Genomic DNA, 26,970 nt, shown 5'->3' with positions numbered 1-26,970 from the left:
GGTACCGATAATTCCAGAAAATAGCGATTTTTTCCCGCAACTTACACAGCGCCACCATGTGGTAAGAAAACTAAACTAATCTCATGATCTGTCACGTGATATATTCCGTGACCAAAATGGCAGCGTCAAGTTCGAGTGCGGGTAAATTAATTTATGTTTTACTTTGTTAATTTTAGTTTGTGGTATAGTGTGCTGTGAAGACATGTTTTTAAAGTTAAAGCTGGGATCTAAGTTGAGTAATACATGATTCGACCAAGCAACAGTTCAAATGTAAAATCAATTAAGATCTTGCCTAAAAAAATCGCGTTCTTTTTAGTAAATTCAGTTCACTACTGCTGAATCTGTACGCTACTAGTCTACTACTCTACGGCTACGCGTCCGTGTACGGGTGGGTAAGGGGTCGCGTCGGTGGTGTAGTACTAGTAGCTGCTGAAATCAGCACGACAGCAATACAGTTTTGCCCTGCCATGGGAAAGATTTTTCGTACTATCCTTACCACCACTTGCACACTTAGCTTTTTACCATGAAAAAGCGGTGTAGAATTGTAAATTTGTCCAACGCAACAATTAAATGTCTTTCTGTTTCTCTTTTTTTATTTGAAATGGGTAGCCTATCACTAGTAGTATCATCAGTATCTCTTACCATCCTACATGCTCTTACTTATGATCTGTACTACCTTCCACACATCACCCCTTAAACTTTCAGTGTTGTTGTTGTAGTTGCACTAGTTTATCGTAACCTCCACCGTCCTTCCGATGGTACACACTACAGCGATCTTGGGGAGGATGGATCATGATACAACTGAGAGTAGGGCCTGAATTCTGAAACTGTTGAATGGACTTGTCTTGTCATGATGATTGTAAAATTGTAATAGAATACACATTCTTATCATTGATCAATACTACATTCTTTTCTTATTCCTATTGTAGATATCGACAGGACTCTGTTGAGCTTTGAAAGTCTAGACAGAGCATCACCAGAACTTTGGCCCGAGCAAAGTAAGTCTTTTATTCAGGGAAAATACATCCTCATTCATTATCTTCATGAAGCACTGATTCATGCAGTTTTTGTACTCTTCTTCCTTTTTTAAAGTGCTGCTTCAGAAACTTCGAAGATTAATGCACTGTGGCTGGGCGCACGTGTGAAACCATAAGCCAATCAGGTGCAAAATGTGCAAGTAAAAAACTCTTGGTTATAAATCCAAGATAAATCAGATGCCTTAATTAAAATATCCGATAATATTTCTTTGTAATAATTCCCTCATTTTATGATCACTTTCACAGTTCCAGGTGTTTCTGATTTTGCTCCCATGAAAAGTGTAAGTATTTTTTACTTTAAAAGAATATTAATTTTGGGTCTTACCAACTAGACTATCGAAATTGCCCTGTAGCTAGAGGCAGTTCGAATCCTATGTTTTGGCAGCGGGTACATATATTATACTTTAAAAGAGTTGTTAGACACAGTCAAACCTTGTTTATATTGCGCTAAATAAAGGGACTGGTTTATCAATTGATAAGCTGGATGAACAAAACTAATCTTGGTTGGTTAGAGTAATTGTTTAAAGACTTTGCAATAAATGGAATGTTTCTGTCAATAACAAAAATGTTGTTTCTTATTTTAGCCCCTGGGTAACACACAAACTGCAGAGGCACAGCCGTGGGAAGCAGACCTGGAACAGAATGACATTGATATGCTGAATGGTAAGTAGATGCCCCCTCCCCACTCAATCAGTGGCCAATTTTATGGTTTTGCTTACTGCAGAATTCTTTGCTTACAGTGTCCTGTCAAGCACATAATTCTATGGGCTTTAGAAGTTATAAAGCTGAGCCACGTAGTTGAACACTGATGCCAGAGAAGTAAATTGAGCAAGTACAAAATTGTTGCCTTCGTGATGGGCAGTGTCTGTACAGTATGTCTGATATAGTTTCTTCAGTTACAGATCAACGGTGGTCATATCTAATGTAAGCATATTGAGACGAAGTCTACTTGTTTGGATTTCATTAAAAACACTGTTAAAATGTTTGCCTTTGGTTAACTTTCTCTTACAGAGCTTGGCAGTCTTACCACAGCCAACCTGATGGAAAAGGTCAAAGGGCTACAAAATCTAGCTTACCAACTTGGCTTAGAAGAGTGTAAGTATGATTAGTATCAGGAAGCAGCTATTGCATACATCTTTTAAAAAAATTATGAAAATATATGTTCAGTGTATGAAGACCTGTGTTTGTAACACAATTATTCTCCAATAGGCTTTTAAGCATTTTCATAGAGTTGCTTAAGCACAACATTTCTAAGCACAACAAAATTATTTCTAACAGAATATGGCTACCACTACCAGCCAAACTACCGAGTCACATAAACCTTTTGTAGCTGGTATCCTACTCAATTCTGCTTAGCAGACAAATGTTAGGCAATATTTTCTGCTTGAGCAGCTCTATGAAATGTAGCCCAGCTGTAATAAAATATCACTCCAATTATTTGGATTCTAATTATTTGTTTTTCTTGCAGCTCGAGAGATGACAAGAGGCAAGTTCCTGAACATCCTGGTGAATGGAACAAAGAGGAAGTGAACCTTGCACCAACCCCACAGCAGTCTTCCATTGAAGAACCCTTCTTTGTTTCATTTCATTTTATTTTATTTATTCTGGTTTTGAAGCCAAGGACTCTCAGAAAAGTGACATTAATTGCTAATACTAGTCAAGAAGGAAGTTTCAGTTTTAAATGTGGGAGGAAAACCTCAGAGAAATAATATTCCAGGGAAAACCCACGCAGTCAGTTGAGGACTGAAAGTCCAATCCAAATAGTGCGCAGGGATTACTGTGTTAAGATTGTGTATCACAATTGCTTAGGAAAAAAAAAAACCCCAGGATACCAATCATAGATGGTACATGTGACATGGTGTTTTGGCTGGTAACCTTATTCTAGTAAGCATAATTTTATTGTGCTTAGCTGCTTGTGCTCAAGCGGCTCTTTGAAATTGGGCCTTCCTGAAGGACAAAACCAAATCATTTCTTCTGAATCTTGATCAGGGGAGGTTTTGTTTTTTACAAATTGCTGTGCCACTTCTGAATAATACTCTCACTCATCAGTCACAAAAGAGTCATAAAAAACATATCTTATCGTGATGGTGTAACATTATTTAGAACAGAAAGACCACAAATTAAGGAACCCCAAGAAGTTGATTACATTTTGAACTACTTATGATTTTAAATTTCTTATTGAAATTAATTTGAAAAAGTGTCCAGTCTTAATAATGTATATTGTAAATAATTCAATTTTAACGAAGTCGGTTCAGGTAAATACTTGACATAAATGTGCTCACGGTAAAAAAAATGAATGTTGTCAATACTTTTTTGGGTGGAAGGGCCTTGCAGTACGAGTAAAACAAAATATCATGATCAAATCAAAATGTAACCCGTTGTCATGGTTACAGCTGACTTAGTTTTTTTGACATTTAGGCAACTTTTGGGGTCTGAGAAACTGTTTAGCTCATATTTACAGCTCTCCATCACCAAAATGCAATTAAAACAAAAACCTTTTATATCACTACAAAGTATCATCCTTTGCCTTCCTTGAGAATAAAATTATTACTTAAATTTTACCCTTGTGCTATTTTCGCATCATGCATTAAGAGTCCGTTTTAGAACTTGAAAAATTACCCTTTTTTTACCCCAATTTGTGATTAGGGCCAACATCGGTATTTTCATATCTAGTTAGAAAAATTTTGGGGGTCTGAACAAATGTTTTTAAATGTATAACTCCAAACAAAAAGGTAAAAATGTTGCATAAAACCTTGACAAGGAGTATAAAAAATACATTGATAGGAACCCAAAACTCTCAGACTTTTGTACAAACGTAAAGGGTAGTCAAATGTCATGTCAAAAATGTATTGTCTGTACCATGCAGCACTGGCCTTGTCCAGTTGTGAGTTTACTGGCCCGACATGTGGTCCAGTGTTAATTTCGAGCCCTGCCATTTCCACACACTGGCCAATACCAAGGAATTATAACATAGAGAATTCCTGGGAAAGTTTTAAGTTCACAAGGCAGCTACAGGTTGTATGGTTTCTGACCGATACCCCCGAAAAAAATATCAGGCTTACTGACAAAATATGAAGCCTGTTTATAAGGGCGAGATAGCTCAGTTGGTAGAGTCACCGAGTGCCGGCACATTAATCTGGAGGTTGCATGTTCAAATCCTGCTCTAGTCCATCTTTGCTCAACCCAAAACTATCCGAATCTTCATGTGGCCAGTTTCCCATGGTTTTATTACTTTGTAAATAAAAAATCATTTGTACATTAGAGTGACAGTTTTTAAACCACTTGTGTCATTTAATGTGTCTTATCATCACAATATGCCCCAAAAGGATAGATTATTTTGTTCATTGTAGTACAGTTTTCTCAAAATAAATGCCTGAAAAATTAGTTATCAAATAGAGATTTTTGGGGGGTTAAAAAAGGGGAAATGTTGGAATGGGTGTGTACTTGGCCAGCAAGTTTGCCGCTAAGCAGAAATTTGCAAGTTTTAACAAAATTGGGCCATCTTGGCAAGTGTGGCTTATTCCATTATAAATCACATTAAACACCATCTCAAATGATGTTCACACACAGTATACAACATCCAGCCATGAAACCACCGTTGTTTAAAATGTGATCCTTTTATACCAATTTAGCAAGAGTCATTCTTATTTACAAGTCAAGTAAATTTTACAAGGCATTTACAGTGATTATTTACAAGGGTAAGAGTCAGTGCTGACAAAGGTCTGAAACGTGGAGATATGTTGAACCTACATGTACGACTATTCCACCTTTTGACATGTTTGATAACTTCTGGAATTACAGATTTCAAGGAGTTATTGGGAACAGCATCATTGATGCTAAAACTGACTATAAACATCAATAAATTTCAAAAAACCAAAATGGGTAAAAACCCAATATGGGTAAAAACCAAAATTAATAAATTTCAAAAAAAAATTTCTTCTGAAATACCTATACAACAGGCACTTGCATAACACGCAATGCTGCTGGTTCATTGAGGTCAAGCGAACACGTTTTCACGCCCCTTCTTCTAATGAGAGCTACTTGAGAGTGTGATGTCGTATGCAAGGGGCTACATGTATAACAGAACATACCTGATTAAAGAAAACCATTACAAAAATATATTCAATTTTTAAAGATATCTATCATTAATCTCAGGGCGAGTCAAGATTTAAACAAAATTCAATCGAAAGACACATACATGTAATAAACAATTTGTTTAGTATTATAATTATAATCTCAAAATCTAGAGAGTATTTTTAGAGTACATGACGTGTGGTTTACTCCTTGACTTTCATGTCCATGTACATTAGTAATTTTTCTTACTTCAAATGTAATTCATAATATCAACATTGTTGTGACTGAGTCAGTGGGTGGTTTAGTGCATGTGACTTAAGTTATGGGAGGCTAAGTCATCATGATGTGGGTTCGAACCCTGGCCATGACACTTGTGTCCTTTGATTCTCTTCACCCAGGGGTAAATTGGCAGAGATCATTCTTGTGACTGATTACTGATTTCGCTTGGTGTGCTACACATTAAATATAGCAACACAGGTTGAAGACTCCTAATGGAGCTGAGACATTTTAAGGAATAATTTAAATGGCCAAATGACCAAGGGTAATAATTTTTTATAAATGATTAAGAACATTTGATAGTACCACTCCTTTACTTAATACTGGAACCAACAGCAAGTTAGCGTTTATTTTCTTCTTCTTACAGTTAGCATATTATTTGGTTTTACCCTTACACCGATGTGTGTAAGCACTGTATACTCAGTATTTTACCTAGTTCTAAGAAAAAAATAACAGACATATAACTCGGGTGGGACTCGAACCCACGACCTTTGCCAATCTAGAGCAGATGTCTTACCAACTAGACCACAGAGACTGCCCGTTAGATAGAGGTAGTTTGAATCATAAATTTGAGCAGCGGGTACAGCAACGATTTAATGATTGCTATTACAGTAAGCTGTGGTTATTAAATGGAAACGGTGGCAAGGCCTGCTTTGTAAGCAGGTCTGCACACAAGCTTTATGAAACGGGTAGTAGGTCTTCCATGTTAAACATGTTATCAGGACATGACTGCCATCAATAAACCTCTGACTGTTTGTTCAGGAGATCTCAAATGATCTTCACAAATACTACAGAGATAACCGAGCCGATCGCTAGACCACCGGACAGGAATAGAGCCATCATCACACCGGCAGTCTCGCTATGTTTCAAATCAACAAACCTATAAAGAAGACATTAAACATGAGACAATCAGGAATTAGTTTTTTATCTATAGGGGACTAACCTTTGTCATGTTGCGGATAACTTATTTTTTCTCACATTTAAACTAATGTCACAAGACCAGGGATGTGCCCTTTTTGGCATAATGAAAACAATAAGCCATGGTTTAAAAGGTTGACAGGGCACAAGACAAAGATGGTGGCAACAAGATAAAAGTCTTTGAAATTCTGAAAACACAAAAAAATGTTTATTGAACTTGTTCTTTATACATGTAGATTAGAAGCAAACAACCCCCCCCCCCATCCTGGATTTGTCTATAGATCTTTCTTTTGCAATGCCACGTCCAAAGTTTTTGCCAACCGAGGTTGGGAAACTATGGTAAGTCATAAATGCCTGGCAAAAACATATAGCTACAGTTCATAAGAATGTTACAAAAAATATTACAAATAGTGTCAAATTTGTTAGAAACAAAACAGCAAATCATGGGAGGTACATGTATTTTATTTAAATGACAGTTTGCAGAAAAGGTTGAATTTGTTCACAACATAATGTTAGCACAACTAAAATGTTTTGGTAACTTTCGGCCGCCCATGACAAGCAGCAGGGCTTGTTTATTAACAATGGAATGGTATACAGGAAACACAACAGAAACACTAAACACAATACTCACTTTGGTCCATAAATCATCACCAGGCTGCCTAGGTACCCGTTGGAAAAACCGAACAGCACGTTGAAGACAAACGGATAGGCGTCATTGTTGAAGACTACGTTGAAGGAACGATTTGTTGGATGAATGTTGCATAGTGCAAAGAGTGGGAAGAAGCCCAATCGTAATACGCTGAGGATAGTCAGGAGAATCATGTTCTTCTCAGTTGGCTGACAAATAAAAAAAATGCAAGAGAACAATTAGAGATGATTCTTTACTGATGGTGAATAACTTTCTCAACTCATGAATTTGTGTACAGTATCACATTATTTGATGTTAAAAGATGTTTTCTTTGATAGTCTAATATTCTCAAATATTGGCACTCTAGAGTTTCAAATTCAACACCATTGGTTTAGTGCCGTAAGGTCCTACTAATAATTACTACTAATACTACAGCACATTTTAAATTGTTAAAAGCGCCTTTTCTTACAAATAAATGAACTAAAATATTAAAGAGCACACAAGCCAAGGAAATATGACAAGAACAATAGCAATAGCAAACAATCATAGACAAAAGTTAAAGCATAATTCTAAAACTACATCCTCATAAAAAGATCATTATTACAAATATCATATCTGCAAGGCATAATGATGATAAAATGATTTCAAACAAAAATAAAGCACCACAGATTCAATGTTTTCCTACCAAAATTCATGCTCATATTTAGGAAAAAGTTAATCTGGGGGAAAGAGTCAGTAACAGTGGCACTTTGATACAATGGAATAAAAGTGACCAACACACCATATGCCTATTGAGCACTTGCACAACGCCCAGGGCACTTACACATGTGCCATCCTGTCCACCTTATGGGGATTCAAAATGTACACACAAGAACTGACCCCTAAAATGGTGGAAAGGCATGTATGCTACACTTTTGAAAGTGCAAGGGCACCAAGGCATTTTCTCCTTAGTAAAGGGCACTCTATGAGGAAATTGTAAATTTCTACTGAAACATTTTAAGGGCACCAAGGCAATAAACAGGGGGCATTGAGGCAATCGCCTTTGTTGCCTCCATGAAGTATTAGGCCTGGGTGGAAATGGTAGACGCGTATTGTGCGGAGGTGCGTTCCGCATCTTGCAAGGAGTCAATAATATAAAGTGCCTTACCCATTGTATCACTGAGAGTGACCTTCCAGTAAAATCCATCAGGTTAAAGGTCAAGAAACACATCACTGGAGTAAAATAATCATCTGAAACAAAGAGACCATGGATACAAATACATATTGCAATACTTTTGTTGTAGTGTCATCAATACATTTGCAGAAAGGAAACAACAAACTTGGGTGGGGGGGGGATGGGAAAATGTCACAATACAAAATAACAACCATAGCTCTGCTAGAAGTCACATGTTTGTTTACAGTGTTGAAGACTAGAAATAGGAAACAAAGGAGTGTCCACACAGTGACTACAACACAGAGCTGTGAGTAGGTATACACATTCAAACCAGGGACCTATACCAAAAGAGGACAATAGGGTTCCCTGTTGAGCAAAGGTCCCCAGTTGGAAAGTGTGTACAAAACCAATGGGAATTGTTGCCAAAAAGTACAAACAAAAGAGGAACAATAGGGGGGTCCACCATTACAGGTGTTTACACACAGAGGTATGGGTATGAAAGAAGACACTTACTGGCCCAGTTTTTGTTTGACCTATCAATGGCTCCTATTGATGATATTGTGCCTGGGAATAGCGCTATCGTCTCTGCAAAGATTAGTAAAATCATCAGAGCAGGAATTTTAATCTGTAGATGGAAAAAACAATAGATATGAAATATTTTATTGAAATGGTGGTACTTTTAAAAACCTGGCATAAAAGATTCCAGCAAGCTTTTGGAAACAGTATCCTCAGTGCCCGAGGAGTGCATCAAATAACGTTAATTGCTTTTATAGTAATAATAATAATATTGAACATTTCTAGTGTGCCATGTCTGTCAATGATGACACTCCTGGTGCAAAAAACAAGAACTCTGCCATACACAGAGACAACCAAAGTTCAAAAGCTATGGTTTCTGAAATAGATATGTTTTGAAATGAAGAGGGAGGCTGTTCCAAACTGACGGCCCAGCTTGTGAAAAGTACTGATCACCCCAAGGAGTGCCAGTAACAGGGGAAGTTCAAGATCAGGCTGTTTGAGAAGTGAATCAACTCAACAGGCAGCAATAAAAAACTGTCTGAATTCAGAAACAAAAACAATATAATATTCCACACATCCCTTAGATATCATAAAATGTTGAAAAAGCCTCACCTTCCAAAAGATTTCAAAGAATGGTGGTCTCTGATGATGTTTGACTTTCTCAAAACTCTCAGTGCTTTCCAGATCCTCAATCCGTTTTGATTTGGTTAATTCAGCTGCATAGAAGAAATACAAACACTTGCATGACGCCTCATTCTTTTAAAGGCAAGACAGTTTTGTCTTGTTCAAGGGCACCTCAGAGAGTGACCTTAAGTTTGTACTGAAACATTTCGAGGGGCGCCAAGGCAATGACCAAGGGAATGAACGGTGACTATTGCCTCCATTGGCTACGAGGTCTCCCAGTGAAGTATAAGTAGTGTGTGGGTAATTACAGTGAGGAACTTAATGCACGATAAACACACCAAGGTCTGAGGCAACCATAACGCTGCTTAATGGTATGCCAAATTTCTTGCCAACTAAAGAAAAAAAATTTGCTCAAAGCATTAGCCTATCTCATAAGTAAGCAACAAAATAGGCAGCCAGCTTGTGCGTCACCTTGTTACGTCATTCTTTTTCCAACAGTAAGCAATGATACGAAATGGAAATCACACACCGAGCACAAAATCGCCAGTTATTACAGCAGCTCTATAAATATATATTTGGTTTGCAGTAGCCTCGTTTGTGTATCTACTTGCCAGTTAGATTTTGTTCTTTAGAGAACTGTCTTGCTATGTATTCTACTATCGCGGAGTAGATTTATTAAATCCCCTGGGACTACTACTTTAGCTTATAGGATCATTATTAACTGCACTACCGCGGAGTAAGTTCTTAAGTTTGTCTCAACATTTCGACTAGCTTACTCTAGTCATCGTCAGGAGACTGAAATCGAGTCCAGTAATGTGGATGTGACTTACAGTGCCTGTTGAGATAGAAGGACGCGTACTTCATTCTAGGAAGCACCAAGAAAGCAAACAGAGTGACGGCCATACATGCTACCGCACACAGGAAGTATATGAAGGCACTCTCAGCTTCAGTATGGGAAGCTGTTTAAAACAAAGGTAAATCAAAATAAAAACCGTTATTCTTCATTCACTTCAATATTTGCTCTTGAACATCAATTAAAAGGTCTGTACATACAGCTATGATTCAATCCTATACAAATATAGATTACACAATCAAATTAACCCATGAAAAGTTTATTTCAAAAGGTGCAGGTCACATTTTTGAGATATCATTAAAAATCCATAGTGAGTTTCTCCACAAAGGAAGAATAATCCCTAGTGGGAATACACAGACAATGTAACCTTAATTTTTGGGGATGAAAAGTGATATCCTTTTAAAACTGCAGTTCTTCAAGGTGAAATTGTTTCTCAAAATGCATTATACTATCCAAAGCTGCAGTACTTCTTAATAATAATAATAATAATAATAATTAAAACTTATAAAGACTATCTATCTAAGACTAAACTTATTCCGAGGCGCATAAAACAAACGAAGAGAGTAACAAAACAAAAACAAAAATACAAAATACGAAGCTTGGAAAGAAATAAGGGTACATTGAATAAAAATGTTGAATTACATAAACGTGTTGGCAAAAATAAATGGTTAAAAAAAGTCAATCATAAGAAATTTTGAATAGGTGGGTTTTAAGCAGAGTTTTGAAAATGTCCAGAGACGTTGTACCAAGTAAGTTTTTTTTACATTAATTTTCAGAGTCATTACAACCCCTTTAAAGGCGCTGGACACCTTTGGTAATTGTCAAAGACCAGGCTTATCTCTTGGTGTAGCTCAACAAATGCTTAAATGAACAAACCTGTGAAAATTTGAACTCAATTGGTTGACGAAGTTGCGAGAGAATAATGGAAGAAAGAACACCCTTGTGGCACAAGCTGTGTGCTTTCAGATGCTTGATTTCGATACCTCAGCTGAGGTCTCAAATTAAATTCAAATATTTTAGTGAGAAAATTACTTCTTTCTAAAACTATGTTACTTATAAGAGGGAATCGTTTCTCACTATATTTTATACTATCAATTGCTCGTTTCCGAGAAAATTTTTATGCCAACAATTATTTTGAGTAATTAAATTTTTATGCCAACAATTATTTTGAGTAATTACTGGTAATTACCAACAGTCTTTCATTCTCCTGGGGAATTTACAGTTCAGGTTGTGGTCTAAAGATATTGAATTACTCATTCTATACATGAGTGCAATTTTTTTTTATTACGAGGATACACCAGGAAAGGTAACGTAGTATCGATAAACTAATGATAAAAAGAGGAAAAGACGAGCACTTCCTTCTCAGGTAGTCACAGGGCAATAATAACCTGAGAAGTGGCTGACAAAAGCAGAAGTATGAAGTAATTGATATGGTATGAAATCTTTGAAGAGACCCTTTTAAATACAAACATGACTCATCATTCAAAACAAAATTATTCTTTTAAAAGAAGATGTTTTCCTCATGATAAGGGAGGTCAGGTTGTCCTAGTGGTATCGTTCCTTGCCTTCCACAACCAGGACCCCAGTTCGAATCACGCTGGGGGCACCACGTGGATTGGGTTTTCATAAATGACTGCGTGGGTTTTCCCAGGATTAATTCTCTGTTCTTTTTCCCACCCACATCTAAAACTGAAACTTCATTGTCTTCTCTTCCTAGGTAAGGTTTTCTGAGAGTCCTTGGTGGCTACACAACCAGCATAAAAATTAAATGAATCATTGCCGAAAAAAAGGAACCACAGTCTGCAACTGTCAACTTCACTTCTCAACACCCAGGGGTATAAACCGTAGATATAGAAATACCTAGATCGGCCGAGCGTATACAAAAATTCCTGGTTCTTCATGGACGCGCGAAAATGTCACGTACTGGTTTTAACGCGCTGGATATGAACATGGGAGATAGGCCTTAAACCACTATGGATGCGCTAAAAGTCACGTTCTGGTTTGCATGAAAGTTAGAGATAGGTGAATGGTCGATCTAGTTATTTTAATTCTATATCTATGGTATAAATGGGTACCTGCGAGGGTAGAGGTTGACGTTGTTTACGAAAAAGCCACTTGAGCGCCACGGCAGCTCAGGGCTGTCATTTTTCAATTCAATTTCAATTTCAATTCACTTTGTAATCCATGATGGGAAATTCATTTTGGCCTTTTACACTCCCTAGGGAGCTGAGAAAGATTGAAGGAATGTTATTCGACCAATGACAAGGGCACTAATGTAAAGCGCATTTAGACGTTGTTGTAAAATGTGCTTTATGAGAACTTGTTAGTATTATTTTATTATTATTATGAACTTACCAGCGATAGAGATGATGCTTAAGAGTGAGGGTAGAATCCCACCCATTCCTTGTCCAGACATTATTGCCTGCATGTAACGCTTCGGTAAAACACCAGCAACACCGAATATACTGCCCTGGAAAACACCCCCGAATGCTGAAAAAAAAAAAATTATAACAATTTAGACAATAGTGCTAATTTCTATTATTTCAGTTGCGTTGCGTTGAATGCTTCAAAACAATAAAATATTGTAACAATTTAGAAAACAGTAGCGCTAACTTTAGTTGATGTTTCTACTATTTCAGTTGAATTGCAAAATATATTTTCAAGTTCATTGAGCTTAATGAAAGGCAAAATGTCTAAAAGTATTGTAAACACTAAACGCTTATTATTTATTATTGTTATAAATGTGCATCATCCCCCGAGGTTATGGGGTAATGTATGTTCCTGAACTCAGATTAAAATGGTTAATTATTATTACTAATGAGTCTCAGGCCATGTCCGATGATTATGGCTGTAGTTGGATCAACATGTCAACATGCATTGAAGGATAGGCTGCCCTAAAGGAACAAGCTCAATTTCGGACAGGGCCTGAATGTCGGATCGCACATAGGATTTGCACTGTCTGTTGATTGAAATAACATTCAAAGTACATGTAAAAGCAGAGTACAAGACTAAATAGATAGAAAAAAAGAAATTCTGAGGTGAAAGGAAAAAAGTGATACGAATCAGAGCGCAGTAAAATAAAGGATCAGAGAACACAGAACGCATTAAAGCCATTGGACACTTTCAGTAAACAGTATTATCCAAGGCCCACACTTGGTGTATCGCAATTTATATATATATTAAATAACAAACCTGTGAAAATTTAGGCTCAATCGGTCATCGGAGTCAGGAGAAAATAACGAGAAAACCCGCCCCTGTGTCCGCACGTTTTGCCGTGTCATGACATGTGTTTAAAATAAATCCGTAATTCTCGATATCGAGAATTGATAATTGTATTAATGTTTTCTCAAAAAGTAAAGCATTTCGAGGAATAATATTTCAAGAGAAGTCTTTCACCATTACCTTCTGTAAACCCTGTAAGTTATTTGTAAATCTGTGAACTTTTTTTTCTGTTCCGAAAGTGTCCAATGGCTTTCAGGAGATTTAAATAACATCATATTTACCATTTATGAGTACAATGCTGCATATGCAGATAATAAAGAATTCCGTTTGCCCTGCAAAAAAAAAAAAAATATGATCAACAAATAAATGAAAAATCAACATTCATGTCTCGAGTACTTCATGGTGTTACTTTTCTCAGTATTTATTTATATTGACTTCTCAGTACACAAAGATGACAATGATTGACTTTCCATCATATGTCAAGTATTGGATGATGTTCATGAACCAGGCCTGGAAATTACACAGAGGGCATGGCTACTGTTGCCCTTGGACTTGGCCCTGGTGCCCCTTCAAACAAACATTTCACCATAGACTTTGCAATGGAACTCAATAGACTTTGCAAATGGAACTGCCCTTCGCAAGGCCCTATGTGCATGTACAAATGTAGCAACATAAACATTCTGAAGGAAGAATACCCTTTTAATTATTGACTACAACATAGTCAATGTAAGTTCATATGGACTTGAATATATGCAAATCTACCCGAAATATACAGGTAGGTTCTTTATGACTCAACATGTATTGTATTTAATTTAATATTAATAGTTGTTGTTTTGTTATTACTTTTGACGGTGTAACACAAGCAATTCCTTCCATCAGCCACATTATGAATGATGATAATTCTAAAGGGAACATTGCAATGCATTGAATCATTATCTGCTGATGCCTGTCCTGAATGAGCCCAAACCTGGAGGGCGGTCATAATTTTGAATCACAGGTTCAGCGTGTTGTTGTTGTTATTTTAATAACCCTTTTCAAAATCGAAGTGAGGTATGGGAGTCAGCATTACAACTTTGTAAAACTTGCGCACTAGCAAACACGTTCCAACGCACCTGTTTAAACATAACATAGCACCTTTCACACTACACAGGAAATTCCTGGAAAAATGTATTTGGCCTTTTCACACTTGAATTACTAACCCATACAAACAGTGTCTAAGGAAATAGCTGCCCCTTCTTGGGAGTAGGGTTAAGCCAGATAACCCCCAGGGTTAGCATCTTGAGCGTGAATTTACCCTGCAGAAATTGCCTAATGTGAAAGGAATATAAGGGGGTGTTGGGGTTAAAACTCCCCAGGACTTTCTTGGGGTTTTACTTCCTGGGAATTGGCTTGGTAGTGTGAGAGGGGCTTGAAGGTTCTACTCTACCTTGTCTATTACTGTACATGTACTTACATTCATCTGTGTTGATTCTGGTGAGGATTGTCGTCACGATGAATAGACCCATCATTCCAATGAGAGGAACGACTACCCGTACTTGCAGACTTATCCTGGGAGGAAAAATAACAAAAAAGGTGAAGATAAATACAACACACGACAGAATGAACACGAATACAGTTATTTGCAGTCCCAATCTTCTATAAACTTTCATGGGCTCTTTTTCTTGTAGACCACAAATAAAGGCTGGAAATAGCTGAGTTGGTAGAGCGATTGCACAATATTCAGAAGGGTACAGGTTTAAGTCCCGCTCTAACTAATTTGTCTTTGTTCAACTCAACATTCTTTTAAAATTTGCGCTTGCAGTTGACAGTGAAAACCCAAATTTACTGAAATGTCAACCCACGTAGTCTTCCCACTAATGTTCCCTAAACTTCCACAATGTTGAACAATAACCACAATTGCTAAGCAAAAAAAACACAAAGTAGGAAGGTAAATAACATAATAAATCATATAAGGAGATAATAAAAAATCTAGAAATCTGGACAAAAACCGACAAAATACAGGATTGACACATGATTGTCAGGAGGAAAAGTTGCTTTGTGTTTGTTAACAAGGGGTTTCTCTGCATATACCACATCACACAACAACTAAATGCATGTAGTTAGAGAGCTCTTCCTCGGCACTACACCAAAGAACTTTTTCTTTCTTACCTGTGCTGCAAAGCTAAGTTCAATAACATGATCAAAATATTTGGGACCATGGCTGCCACAGCAAAGTAACTCTCAAACATCATCTGCAATGGCGTGCTCTCATCCAACATTGCTGTGTAATTACTTGTTGTGTTGCGAAGCTTGTAACTGAAGTACTGTTGGAGAGAAGATCTAAGGTGATTAGAAAATATCAAACAAAATTTAATCACAAGGGAAACTGACTGGGTACCTTTGAAATGATTTTGGGTTGAACAAAGAATTGACTAGAGCGGGATTTGAGCCAACAACCTTCAGAATCACATGCAGGTGCTCTACCAACTGAGCCATCTAGCCCTATGCTGTCAGTCTCCCTATGTTGTCAATATCTTTCTGTCAGTCAGAAGCCATACAACTGTTAAACTGCCATGTAGCCATGAATCACACCCAAGTTTATTAGAAAATTAAAATAGAAAATGTGCAAACAAATTATAGTGGTGGGAATTAGAAGAAGAGTTTACAACTTGTTTGCAAATATTTAGAAGAAGCAGCTGAATATTATTACATTCTGCTCAGTAAAATGAGTTGCTTTTTTCCCTGAGTCTGCCACTTGTGAATTAGATTTTGAATAATGTCTGGTACTTGCTTGGTGAAAAGTGAGCACTCAAATTGAACTTCCCAGACTAAAGACAGTGTTGCTTGGTCACAATATTATTAATAAAAATTCGGGAATGAAAACAAGGAATTATATATTTATTTTTACCCCTGAGATAACTAAAATGCGTTTCTTGTAACATAAAATCAGACGCATTTAATCAAATTCTGAGAGGAGCTTGAGACTTTGCAAAACAAAATATGTGAAAGGCAAGTCAAGAAACAACAGCTTTTCACAATTAAACCTTTAAAGAAAATCACAATACATTTAAGCTTCTTGCAATAATACACTAATGACGTCACTTTTATAACACCCTAATTACAGACGAACATTCCAACACAATCAGTCAGTGAATGGGAGTAAACATAAAGATTTGACGTGTATGCACGCATTTATGTCAGTAACATTTGACACAGTGCAGTGACTGATTTCCCTCGTATAACAGAGCAACAATATGCTACACGGAATGTTGATAAATCACAATTTGGTATTCAATAATTTGCACTGTAATATAAAACACCCCGCAAGTGAAATTGGCCTGCAGGACCAGGGGTGGATTTCACAAAGAGTTAGGACTAGTCTTATCTTGAGTTAGGACCAGTTACTCGTCCTAACTTAGGACTATCCATGCAATTTGTATATCGCTTAGGACTAGTCCTAAGCTAGGACTAGTCTTAACTCTTTGTGAAATCGACCCCAGATTTCACCGAGCTGCTTAAGCACAAAAAGCAGCTAAGCAAAACACAAGTTCGCTTGGCATAATAAGGTTACAAGCCATTTTCCATGTTACTGTATGTGTACCATCCAGCTCAATCAGCGGGTATCTCTTTTAAAAGCAATGTTTTTTGCTTCAGCAACTCTATGAAATTGGGCCATGCAGGCAGGAAGGTGGAAGGTACATGTAGGATGACATACAAGCCAAGGGGAATTGTCGATACTGTACCATTGTGAGTGCATTCACCCTGCCAGATGAATACTGTATTTTCACGCATTTAATCAGCACATCAAATAATGAGGCTTGACCCATGCATTCCTTCTAGATTTGTTTACTACATTCTAGAGAGCATACAAAGCTGAGAGTCATGGCAAACAAAAAGGTATAAAACTAGGATCCAAATTAGGAGGAATCAAATGATGGCATTTCAACATTGTGGGAACCCCTGCAGCTACATGTACAGTATTAAATTCAAGGAGCTTTTGGAAACAAACTAGGGAAGTGGAGCAAAGAGCAATTTTTTTTTTTTTTCAAACACAATGGCAAATTATAAGGCAAATAAAACCACAAAATTGTGCGGAAATTTGTGCAGTGTTGAGCAGGCGTTGAGACATCGTTGAATACAGCTCCTTACCCTTACTGCTGTAATGAACATGTTCCACGGTAGAACTGAACATACCCCCATTGTAAAGCAAATAGCGTAGACTATGTTGTACCTAGAGTCACGAGGGTCGGGGATGGAAGAGAGAACATCATTATCCGTTAGGATGACTGGAAATATTAAAGGGAGAAAGGCAGTGGATGAAACAGGCTCACCTGGTTTGCTGTGATGAACATATTCCATGGTAGGAGGGAACACATACCCAGAATGAAGAAGATTATATACACAATGTTGAAACTAAGAACCAGAGTAGAGAAGAAAACAAAAAATATAGATAGCAAAATAAAAGCAAAAACAGAAGCTTCAGCATTTATGCAAACAAGGCACTATTTAACCAACAGTAATTAATTTCAGCCTAAAAAAATTCCTTAAAAGAAAAATTGAATGAATAGGCCCTATGAATTTAACACTGACTTCACGTTGTATCTGAATTTTGACTGATAATGCAAAAAAAAAAAAGAAGGAAAATATTTTCACATAAAAATGCTGTGTGCAACAAACAAGATACTTGAAACATGCTAACTGTTTGGTGCTTGATGGTAACATGAGTATATCCTTTAATTAACAAATCATTGCCAGATTGACTTGTTCAGTGTCTTGAATAAGGGAATCACTGTGTGGTAAAGAGGTTTTCAACTAGTGGTTTAAACCCAACAAGGCCTGGTTATTGATAATTTTACTGAGACGGGGTTGAGGTAAATTATCAAGAACCAGGCCTTGGCGGGTTTAAACCACTAGTTGAAAACTGATTCAACACACTTTGATTCCCATTCATATACAATGTACCTTTTCGGTCAAAAAACATCAACACTTTTTGGTCAAAAAGTCAAAAAAGATGCAAAAATTATAATTGTTCAATGATTTCTTTCCACACAACACCCCTCCAGCTATGAAATGGGAAGGCCCTTGGGTAAACAAAGTCCCCCTCCTTATAAGGGAATTCTGTGCGCGTATCGTGTGATGTGGCACAACTGTCCCGGTCGTTGTCCTCCACCAATATAGAATGAAGAAACTGTCTTATAAGCACAGGTGCAAGCTCGCGTGTCATGCCCATGTTTCAACACTTTTTACAGGTAATAAACAACGGTTTATACACACCCACGTGACGCGCTCTCCACCAAAAGGAATAGTGAAACTGCCTAAGGTATTCATGAATGAAAGTTGATAACTTCCTCAACTATAGGAAAATGGCCTGGATCTAATACTTTTCATAGATCTGTTAATCATCAAGTCGGCAAGAAATTGGGGCAATGCATCCTTCACACACACATGTCCTTATTGGATCCAGTATGTGAGGTCCAGCTATTGTTGTTCCACTAGTCCCTTTTCTGAAGAAATTATTTGTAGGGTACCACTTTAACTAAGAAATCCTTGTTGGGTAGCATTGTTCCATTGTTTAAAGTACCCCCTTATCAAGGTATGTGTAAGGGAACAGACATACAGAGAAGCAAACATGTTTGAAAAAGAAATGCAATATTGATGACAAACTCTCAGGAAGTCACATGAGCTGTGAAAACCTTGTAGTATCCTATTTGAGTGGCTTCCAACATCCTGGTCAAGCAAACAATACATCGTTAAAAAAACAGCTGAATCAAAGACTAACTTTTTTCATGCATTTTCCTAAGTCATACCCTGTACCCTTGTAATGGGCATTTTTCAGAACAGCTCCTAGCTTCCGAAGTTAAACTTTGACCAATTAGTGTGAAATTGCGCATGTTTTTTACACTGATGACTTCATTGCCTTGTTCTTAGGCTCAGGTACATTTTCCTTGAAGTGGTAACTTAAATTGAATACAACAGCTTTTATTACCATGACTAACAAGAGTAAGGAGGAAGTAAACACTGTGTTTGTCAGCAACAAATACAACGACACAATGTACAGTTTTATGCAGGCAAAGAGAAATTGAACCGCATAGGCCTGCATATCGGCCTAGGTATGCAATACCTCATAATTCTTTCCTAAAATGAGGCTATATAGGCGCCAGCCGCCACCACTTGCAGAGGCTGCGCTGATGGCCTTGTTTTGGGTTAGAGCTGTTGTGACGTACTCAGGCAAAAATATTAAGAGAGGCGTATAAGGCCTACATAAATGTAGCACTTTCTATAAAACATAGAAAATTATATTTAGGCAACTTATCATATAAAAAATACATAGTAAAACAAAACAAAAATTCCCTGGAACAAACAGAAATCAGGCACTCTCCCAAATAAGTACTTCAACACTTTATCATTAAAGGCAGTGGACACTTTTGGTAATTACTCAAAATAATTATCATGATAAAACCTTTCTTGATTACGAGTAATGGGGAGAGGTTGATAATATACAACATTGTGAGAAACAGCTCCCTCTGAAGTGACGTAGTATTCGAGAAAACAGTAATTTTCCACGAATTTGATTTCGAGACCTCAAGTTTAGAACTTGAGGTCTCGAAATCAAGTATCAGAAAGCACACAACTTCGTGTGACAAGGTTGTTTTTTCTTTCATTATTATCTCGCAACTTCCACGACCAATTGAGCTCAAATTTTCACAGGTTTGTTATTTTATGCATGTTGAGATACACCAAGTGAGAAGACTGGTCTTTGACAATTACCAATATTGTCCACTGCCTTTAAGTGTGCTCACAAAATGTTCAGTTCAAAATGTGCAATGCAAAATTGCTGTATGAAACCATTACCCGAATACATGTAATGTAGAATGATTCAACTTAAAAAACAATTGCCAGCATACTTGACTTTAAAAGATTGGAATTGATCCAGAACATTGTAATGCTAATGTGTGTCCCACCACTGGTAAAATTACTGGACTTGGGTTGGGGCCTATTTAACTACCGAATGATTAAAAAGACGTATGGTGCAAACCACAGAAACATCAAAATTAACCTCGTCTACAATAGAATTATTTTAAAAACAAACAAATATTTAGTACAGCAACAGGTGGATTGTAACATGTAATCAATAATTTCCTTGCTAAACTGATTAGGTTCCTGTATATAAAAAACAGCCCATTTTGGTCAAGGTCTTTATCTGTTTGCTCATTTCCATAAAGTTTTTACAACCTTTTGTAATCGATGAACTTGGATTCACCTATGTATGTACATTATGGTGTTAGCTAGAGGTGTGTTTTGGGGGTTGTTTTAAACATTCTGTTTTCAAGTTGGACGTGCTGCTTTGTAAAATCTGTTACATGAAATAAGTGTATTGAACTGTTGAATGTGAACAATTTGGATCAACCGGTTTTGAATTTCCTAAAAATTTGGACACCCATTTCCTAGGTCCTGGCATTTGTAATGACTCAATTTGACCTTCAGGTCACAAAGTTTGTCAATTTGAACACAGTTCAAATTCAACTTGAAGAATTGTATAAATTTTAGGTAGAAGACAGCAGTCAAATGTTAAACGTTTTTAACCTTAGCAGTGCCCTATTCTAAATATGTGTAGAACCTTGAATTTTAAGCCTCATTTGTTTTTTGTAAATGAAAAAAAAGTCTTGACAAAATTACACTGAAGTCAACTCATCATACACAAATGTTTAAAGCAGACTTCCAAAACTTTGTTTTAGTCGCGACTGTAAGTTTCATTTTTTTAAAGTAACACGATCGGCCCTGGCAATACCAAATAGTAAATCAGACGAAAATTAATGATGTAATTAATGTGCTGACGTAAGCTTAGTACAGATATGACAGACCACTATTTGTTTTGCTGAAATGCAAAAAGTGACATAAATGGGTAACTCATGTACTTTAGACAGCATTTCACTATTTTCATACTCTATCTTGCCAAAACATAAATAGACATGATTTCTTGATCACGTTTACAGCCAAAACCACAATTTCAATCAAGTTTTGATTATTTATCATGTTTACTGAAGACAGACCACCTCTACAGCATTTGTTTGAATTTTGCTGAATGTGTAAAAGTGACATTAAATTAACACAATGGGTAGGACCTGTACTTTGCACTGATAGTGATTAAAGTCCGTGCTTCAATTCATTCATTTCCAATGTTTGTTTTATTTTTGATTTTAAAGATAGCCAACTCCATGTAATTCATACTCAGGAGATATAAATTACGTAAAACAGGAAGATCAAAGAGGAAGGGAAATTACCTAGATACAATTTTGTTGATGTACTCTTACGGAAGCAGGGAATTCTGTGCTTAGGAAATTTGGGCATTTGCGCCTGTAACTCATCGTTACTAGGCATTCTACGCTTCAAAGGCTAGCACAGAAATTTGGCGTTTGCACAAAAGCGGGGAATCATGAACCATGAAATTGGGCCTTGATGGACTTTACATGTGCAGGGTGAAAAAATTACAAGTCACTAACTTCACAGTAAAATGGTGTATAAGCCTATTGCCATTGCATTTGATTACGCAAAGATCTTTATTACAAAATTGAATTTAACAATTCCCTTCCACTTTAAAAGCACTCGATGTGGAGTGGCTTCATTTGTTATCAATATGGACTTCTCATTGGTCATTAGGACTTTGTTTGTGTGATAAAAAAGTTCAAACTGAAACTTGAACATGTTCAAATTGGTCATTAAGACTTTGTTTGTGTGATAAAAAAGTTCAAACTGAAACTTGAACATGTTCAACTTTGACTACATACACGGACAGTACTGCACATTGTACTGCCAATATGTTGTGCACACAATAATTTGATACAAATTCTCATTCTACTTAAAAAAGAAGAAGTAGTTTTATGAAATCCAGTTCATTAACTCACAAGGCACGCGAGCACTTCAATGTTAGGGTTACACTAGTGCTGAAACGTGATTACCCCCTTCAAAGTTCATGTACATGTAGGCATGGGTATTACCACTATAGGAGCCTGGCTGGTACAGCAGAATTCACTCTTCCCAACTTTTTACCTTCATATCTTTCTGAAAGTACATCTATTTGGTAGATACGTGCGCTATAGAAGACTTCAATATTATTATTAAAAAAATTTTTTTTTTAACGAAACAATTATAGTTCAGTGCCTTGCTCAAGGGCACAAGTGTCATCTCTTCGAAAAGAACTTGGGTACGGTGAACTAGAATTCTCAGCCGCAATAGTGTCGTGTGAGCTAGGGACAGGCGGCTTGTGTTTTTATATTGAATTTAGTGGAACCGGGTTCGACTCAGAACCAAGTTTTTTTTCAGGACCGGAACCGAGTCCTAAATTTCTGGAACCGCCCAAGCTTACACGACTTGCCACATCATGGTTCTTCAGAAGGATTAAATTCCAAATAGGCAACGCCACACTAAGGCCAAACAAAATAAATGTTGTGTTTACGGTAACGGCCCTAAAAAATTCCAGGTAGGTAGGTAGGAAAATAATTTTATTTTGTAATTTTATTTTTATTTTTAAGTTCTTGAATTTTGAGTTATTTGTTAATATTTTAAACCCGTTACCATGAATTATACTAACCTTGTTCGACTCATCAAGTTATAAACCCTCATGTTGGAAAGTGGTAAAATATAAAAGTTTATAAGTTGTTTTAGAAAAAACATAACATAGGTCAAGTTGCAAGCGCTTTAGAAGTTACAAGGAAACTTTTTATCTTACCATTAAATCAGGGCCATGTTTTAAATGCTGACATCAGTTTTACCAACTTTTAATTTGAGGTGTGGTTATTTTGTTCACATTTTTCATTCCATTGTTGTACACTTACTTGCACTTTACCCAGACTGACGAACCTCCGGGTTGCTGGGTGAAAATGATGTCACTCAGTAGGCTCAGTGGTGCAAGGTGTACCATAACATTAACAACAGAGCCGAAACTCACAACTCACATTTTCCCCAAAATAATATAGCAAAATGAATGAACACTTTTGAGGGTCAAACTTATTATTTTGAATGTCAGCCTGATCTGATCTGAATGTGTGTTGTGAGTCTCTGGGTAGTTTAAATATACTTCAAAACAACTCAAAAGCTTCCCGATGGCCAGTTCAACTAGTGTCTGATGGGTAATCATACTCCGAAGAAACAAATCACTAATAAAACAACAATGAAAATTGGAATTGAAAACTTGAACTGTATGTTTTATTTCAACGGCAGAATCACTTGTCTACCATAACAAGTTAACATGTTACCGCACGAAGAACTGCCTGACGTCGACGCCATGTTTTGATGCAGTTTTCATTCGCAGTCTGTCCGTAGTGTAAAACGTGTTGTAAACGTACGCGGCCGGTCACCCACGTGCTGTACACCACTGACAGCTACACCATGTTTTGTCGTGGTGTCCAATATGCGGCCGGCTGCCAGGGGCCCAATTTCGTTTCGTGCTGTACCACTGACAGCTAGCTGTACTGTACTGTTGTACCGTGTTTTGTTGTGGTGTCCAATATGCGGCCGGCTGCCAGGGGCCCAATTTCGTTTCGTGTGACATTGGATCGCCCCGAAGTACGCTGTGAACACAGCGGGTGCGTCGGGGCCGGGCATCGGGTGGCGCGTGCACCTTTCACAGAAAAAATTGTGGCAGTACAGTAAGCTAGGCTAGGCGTGGGCCGGGTGCACAAGTTTTGATATCGCCATGATTTTTGCAAAAATGCATTATTACACTGGTAAGTCGTAATAAACAGTTTTAAAGTGAGGCAACATGTTAAAATTCTCATTTTAAATTTTACCAACTCACAAAATATTTAGAAAAATGTTTTGAGGTCGGCAATTCGGCCGCAAAAAATTCAGGTCGGTCGGGTTACCGTAAACACAACATTTATTTTGTTTGGCCTAATGGGCCAAAAGATAAACTAGTAAGACAAGCAGGGGAGAGTGAGACAAAAGTACAAATTTTGAGAAATTAAAAAGGTTTCTCACGTTCCACTTGCCAAAAGAGTCATCAATCTACTTCAATTCTAGAGCAGATGAAGTTATAGAAGCTCTAGATGTGGCCAGAATGGCAAAAGTAGAAAGTTCAAATCACACTTGAGTAATACGCTCAAGGATTGGTTCCACAGGACTCAGTACTGTACAGCACTTTTAATAAACACCTGTGTCATGCATAACACACAAAATAAATTCTTTATCCTATTCTCGATGCAAAAACACCAATTATCTTAAAAAGTAAGCAAGGGATAGCCCTAAAGCTAAACGTTGTTGATTCCATTATTTTGTACCTGTCTTTAGGTGCCTGTGACTCATCTAACCTCTCGCATGCACCATGGTCGGTTGCTGTATCTACACCTGGTATCAGTCGATCATCCTCTTCACTCTCATCCGGTGTGTAATCCTCGTCAAAGTGTACCACTGCGCCGTTTACGCTGCCCTGTACTGGAGCCATCATCTCTACTGGCTGGATTGCTTTTCAACTATTCAGCCAGAAGCTTGGGAAAAAAAAGAGAAATAACATTATGCGCGTGTTCTAGAGCAGGGTCACTGTGGTCTAATGGTTAGACTGTATGGACTTGCAATCATAAGGGTGTGGGTTTGAAACATACCAAGCTAACCGCTGATTTCACAGTGACTAGAATTTAAGTTATATTGTCTTCTAGTTACTGAACCACAATTGCTTGATTTGTGCAACTCATAATCATGGACGTTGAACCAATGTTGGTATGTGAGATATTGGCTGGATTGCCAGCTAGGCGTTCATACCCCCTTGTGTGAGTTAACCGAGTTCCCTTGACAGGAAGATCATTATGACAGACAGACAGTAGGGGCACTGTTCTGGCATGTAGCATAGAGACTCCAGCTCCATCGTGTACATGATAGCAGTTCAACTACTCAATTAGAACTGCAGGAAAGAGAAACAACTTTAACAAGCATGTGTGAAGGGGTACCAGAGTTTGCCCTTCACTCTTTCTGTGACTGGCAAGCAGGACCAGCTAGCTTGTCATTCCACTAGTCCTCTGGCTTTTTCACTAGTCCATATTCCATTAATCGGGATGCTTTCCCATATTCCCACAGTTAACTGGTCCTCAAGTGTTTTAACATGCTTTTGCCAGCAGACCACTGTGTAAGGGAGAACGCTGGGTACTGTTCTAGGAATTTCTGGTTTGTAGCATTGAGACTAAAGGGGCCAAGACTATAGCCCTGCTGGTAAACTGTATTGCTTTTTTAAGTTTTCACTCAGAATTTTGAGGAAAAACCCAACTTTTTCAGTGTATTTGAAGGGGAACTAATTTTGACCTGTTACAGAGACCGAATTAAGGCCAAGGGGCAATGACCAGATATAAGGTTTACACAATCTGTCAATGGAAGTGGCCTTGAAAATTATTTAACCTTTGCCCAGTTCAAAAAAACGCAAACAATACAAATTATAATAGTAATCGTGATAAAACAATCTAAAATTCTATGCAGTCATTGTGCATCAGATCAGCAATTATTGATACAGCCTACTCAATAGCCTTCAAGTCAACAGTAAACGAATTTCATGACAAAAACTGTTGTTTCATCAAATCCCTTTTCCTTTCCATTAAAAAGAATTATGTTGCTGCAATAGGCCTATTTCATTAATTCCCCAAACATTTCCTCAAACATTTCCACGCATCAATTTTTTTAATGATATAATAAATTTGCACTTGGGAATGATAAACTAAAGTACACATTCCATTTGGTTTGTCCCCTATTATTTTTTTTGCAGAGAAAGACTGACACCATCAATGAACACAAAATGCTCCAGTCCCTTAAGCTGCAATAATCAAAGCTAGCCTATTAGTAAATAAAGGCCTACATCTGCACCCCTATAGATGGTCAGTGTCGGGAGGATAGAAGGTCAAGTGTACCATTTAGAGAAATAAACTATCATGGGGGGGGGGGGGCCTATTAAAAAAAAGGATGGTGAATCAATGATATCAAATGATCAATGTATTCTGTGACTGCTGTGGTGTATTTTCTTCCTCTATGACTATGGTAAAATAGGGGGTAAATGTCATGACTTTGTCAAATCAATCAATAATGTGCAGTTAAATAAAATCCAGTAGTGTCACTGTCAAAACCGAATGAGCCTACGCTCACCATGCTCACTGTGCAGACCATACCGTTTTGATAAACTAGCCACTCTAGCTAGGCTAGGTTTAGTTAAGCTAGGTCTAGGATTAATTGATGCATGGAGGTATTTCTAACATTTCTACCTCCATGCATGATTGATGGCACTACACATTCTTGTAGTACGTAGAATGATGTCAGCAGGTAGCCTCCATTATCAGACCATGGACTCGACCTCTTTCATGCAGGTCAGACATGATGTAGACCACGTTCACCACTCTGACTGACGATCTACAGATTTTTTTGTATTATATAAATTCTATACTAATAATACATAGTATTTTACCCATGTCATGTGTGCCTGCAGAGTGCAGTGCAAATGTCAAATACAAAAAAACAACAGCAAATTGACCAGGACGAACGAAAAGAACACGGCTGAGACAGTATTCTACAGTACTACTTACCGTTCCGTGCACTCTCACCACCAGGGCAGTACTACCTAGTGTGTAGCGTTAACAACAGACCAGATACCGAGAAAAGTACCTTGTGATTTATTGTGAAACTACGTCTAGTTTTACTTCGGAAATGTTGAAATAACCAAACC

At 37.4% G+C, this 26,970-nt stretch overlaps 2 protein-coding genes across 3 annotated transcripts; one reads left to right on the top strand and one right to left on the bottom strand.

Annotated features, from left to right (window-relative positions):
* Positions 1-49: 49 nt before the first annotated feature.
* LOC139947142 (protein lin-52 homolog) lies at positions 50-4,300 on the top strand. Its single transcript, XM_071945003.1, has 6 exons — positions 50-141; positions 930-998; positions 1,284-1,318; positions 1,622-1,700; positions 2,049-2,132; positions 2,506-4,300. The coding sequence occupies exons 1-6, from the start codon at positions 84-86 to the stop codon at positions 2,565-2,567; spliced, it is 387 nt and encodes a 128-aa protein (XP_071801104.1). The 5' UTR covers positions 50-83; the 3' UTR covers positions 2,568-4,300.
* On the bottom strand, positions 3,610-26,970 carry LOC139947129 (equilibrative nucleoside transporter 1-like). Of its 2 annotated transcripts, none has more exons than XM_071944982.1 (13): positions 26,831-26,970; positions 24,557-24,763; positions 17,612-17,693; positions 15,450-15,604; positions 14,755-14,849; positions 13,583-13,633; positions 12,435-12,569; positions 10,057-10,185; positions 9,215-9,318; positions 8,600-8,711; positions 8,081-8,163; positions 6,937-7,142; positions 3,610-6,267 (listed from the first exon to the last, which is right to left on the bottom strand). In XM_071944982.1, exons 2-13 carry the CDS (start codon positions 24,721-24,723, stop codon positions 6,156-6,158), a joined length of 1,431 nt encoding a protein of 476 aa, XP_071801083.1. In that variant the 5' UTR covers positions 24,724-24,763; positions 26,831-26,970; the 3' UTR covers positions 3,610-6,155. The 2 variants fall into 2 exon arrangements, with proteins under 2 accessions (XP_071801083.1, XP_071801092.1); XM_071944991.1 differs by lacking the exon at positions 17,612-17,693 and adding an exon at positions 17,430-17,511.

Source organism: Asterias amurensis, chromosome 1 (assembly GCF_032118995.1).
Source record: "Asterias amurensis chromosome 1, ASM3211899v1".
In the NCBI taxonomy this organism is placed as follows: Eukaryota; Metazoa; Echinodermata; class Asteroidea; order Forcipulatida; family Asteriidae; genus Asterias; species Asterias amurensis.
Note: the sequence above shows the minus strand (reverse complement) of the source record. Positions and strands in the feature narration are given on the sequence as shown.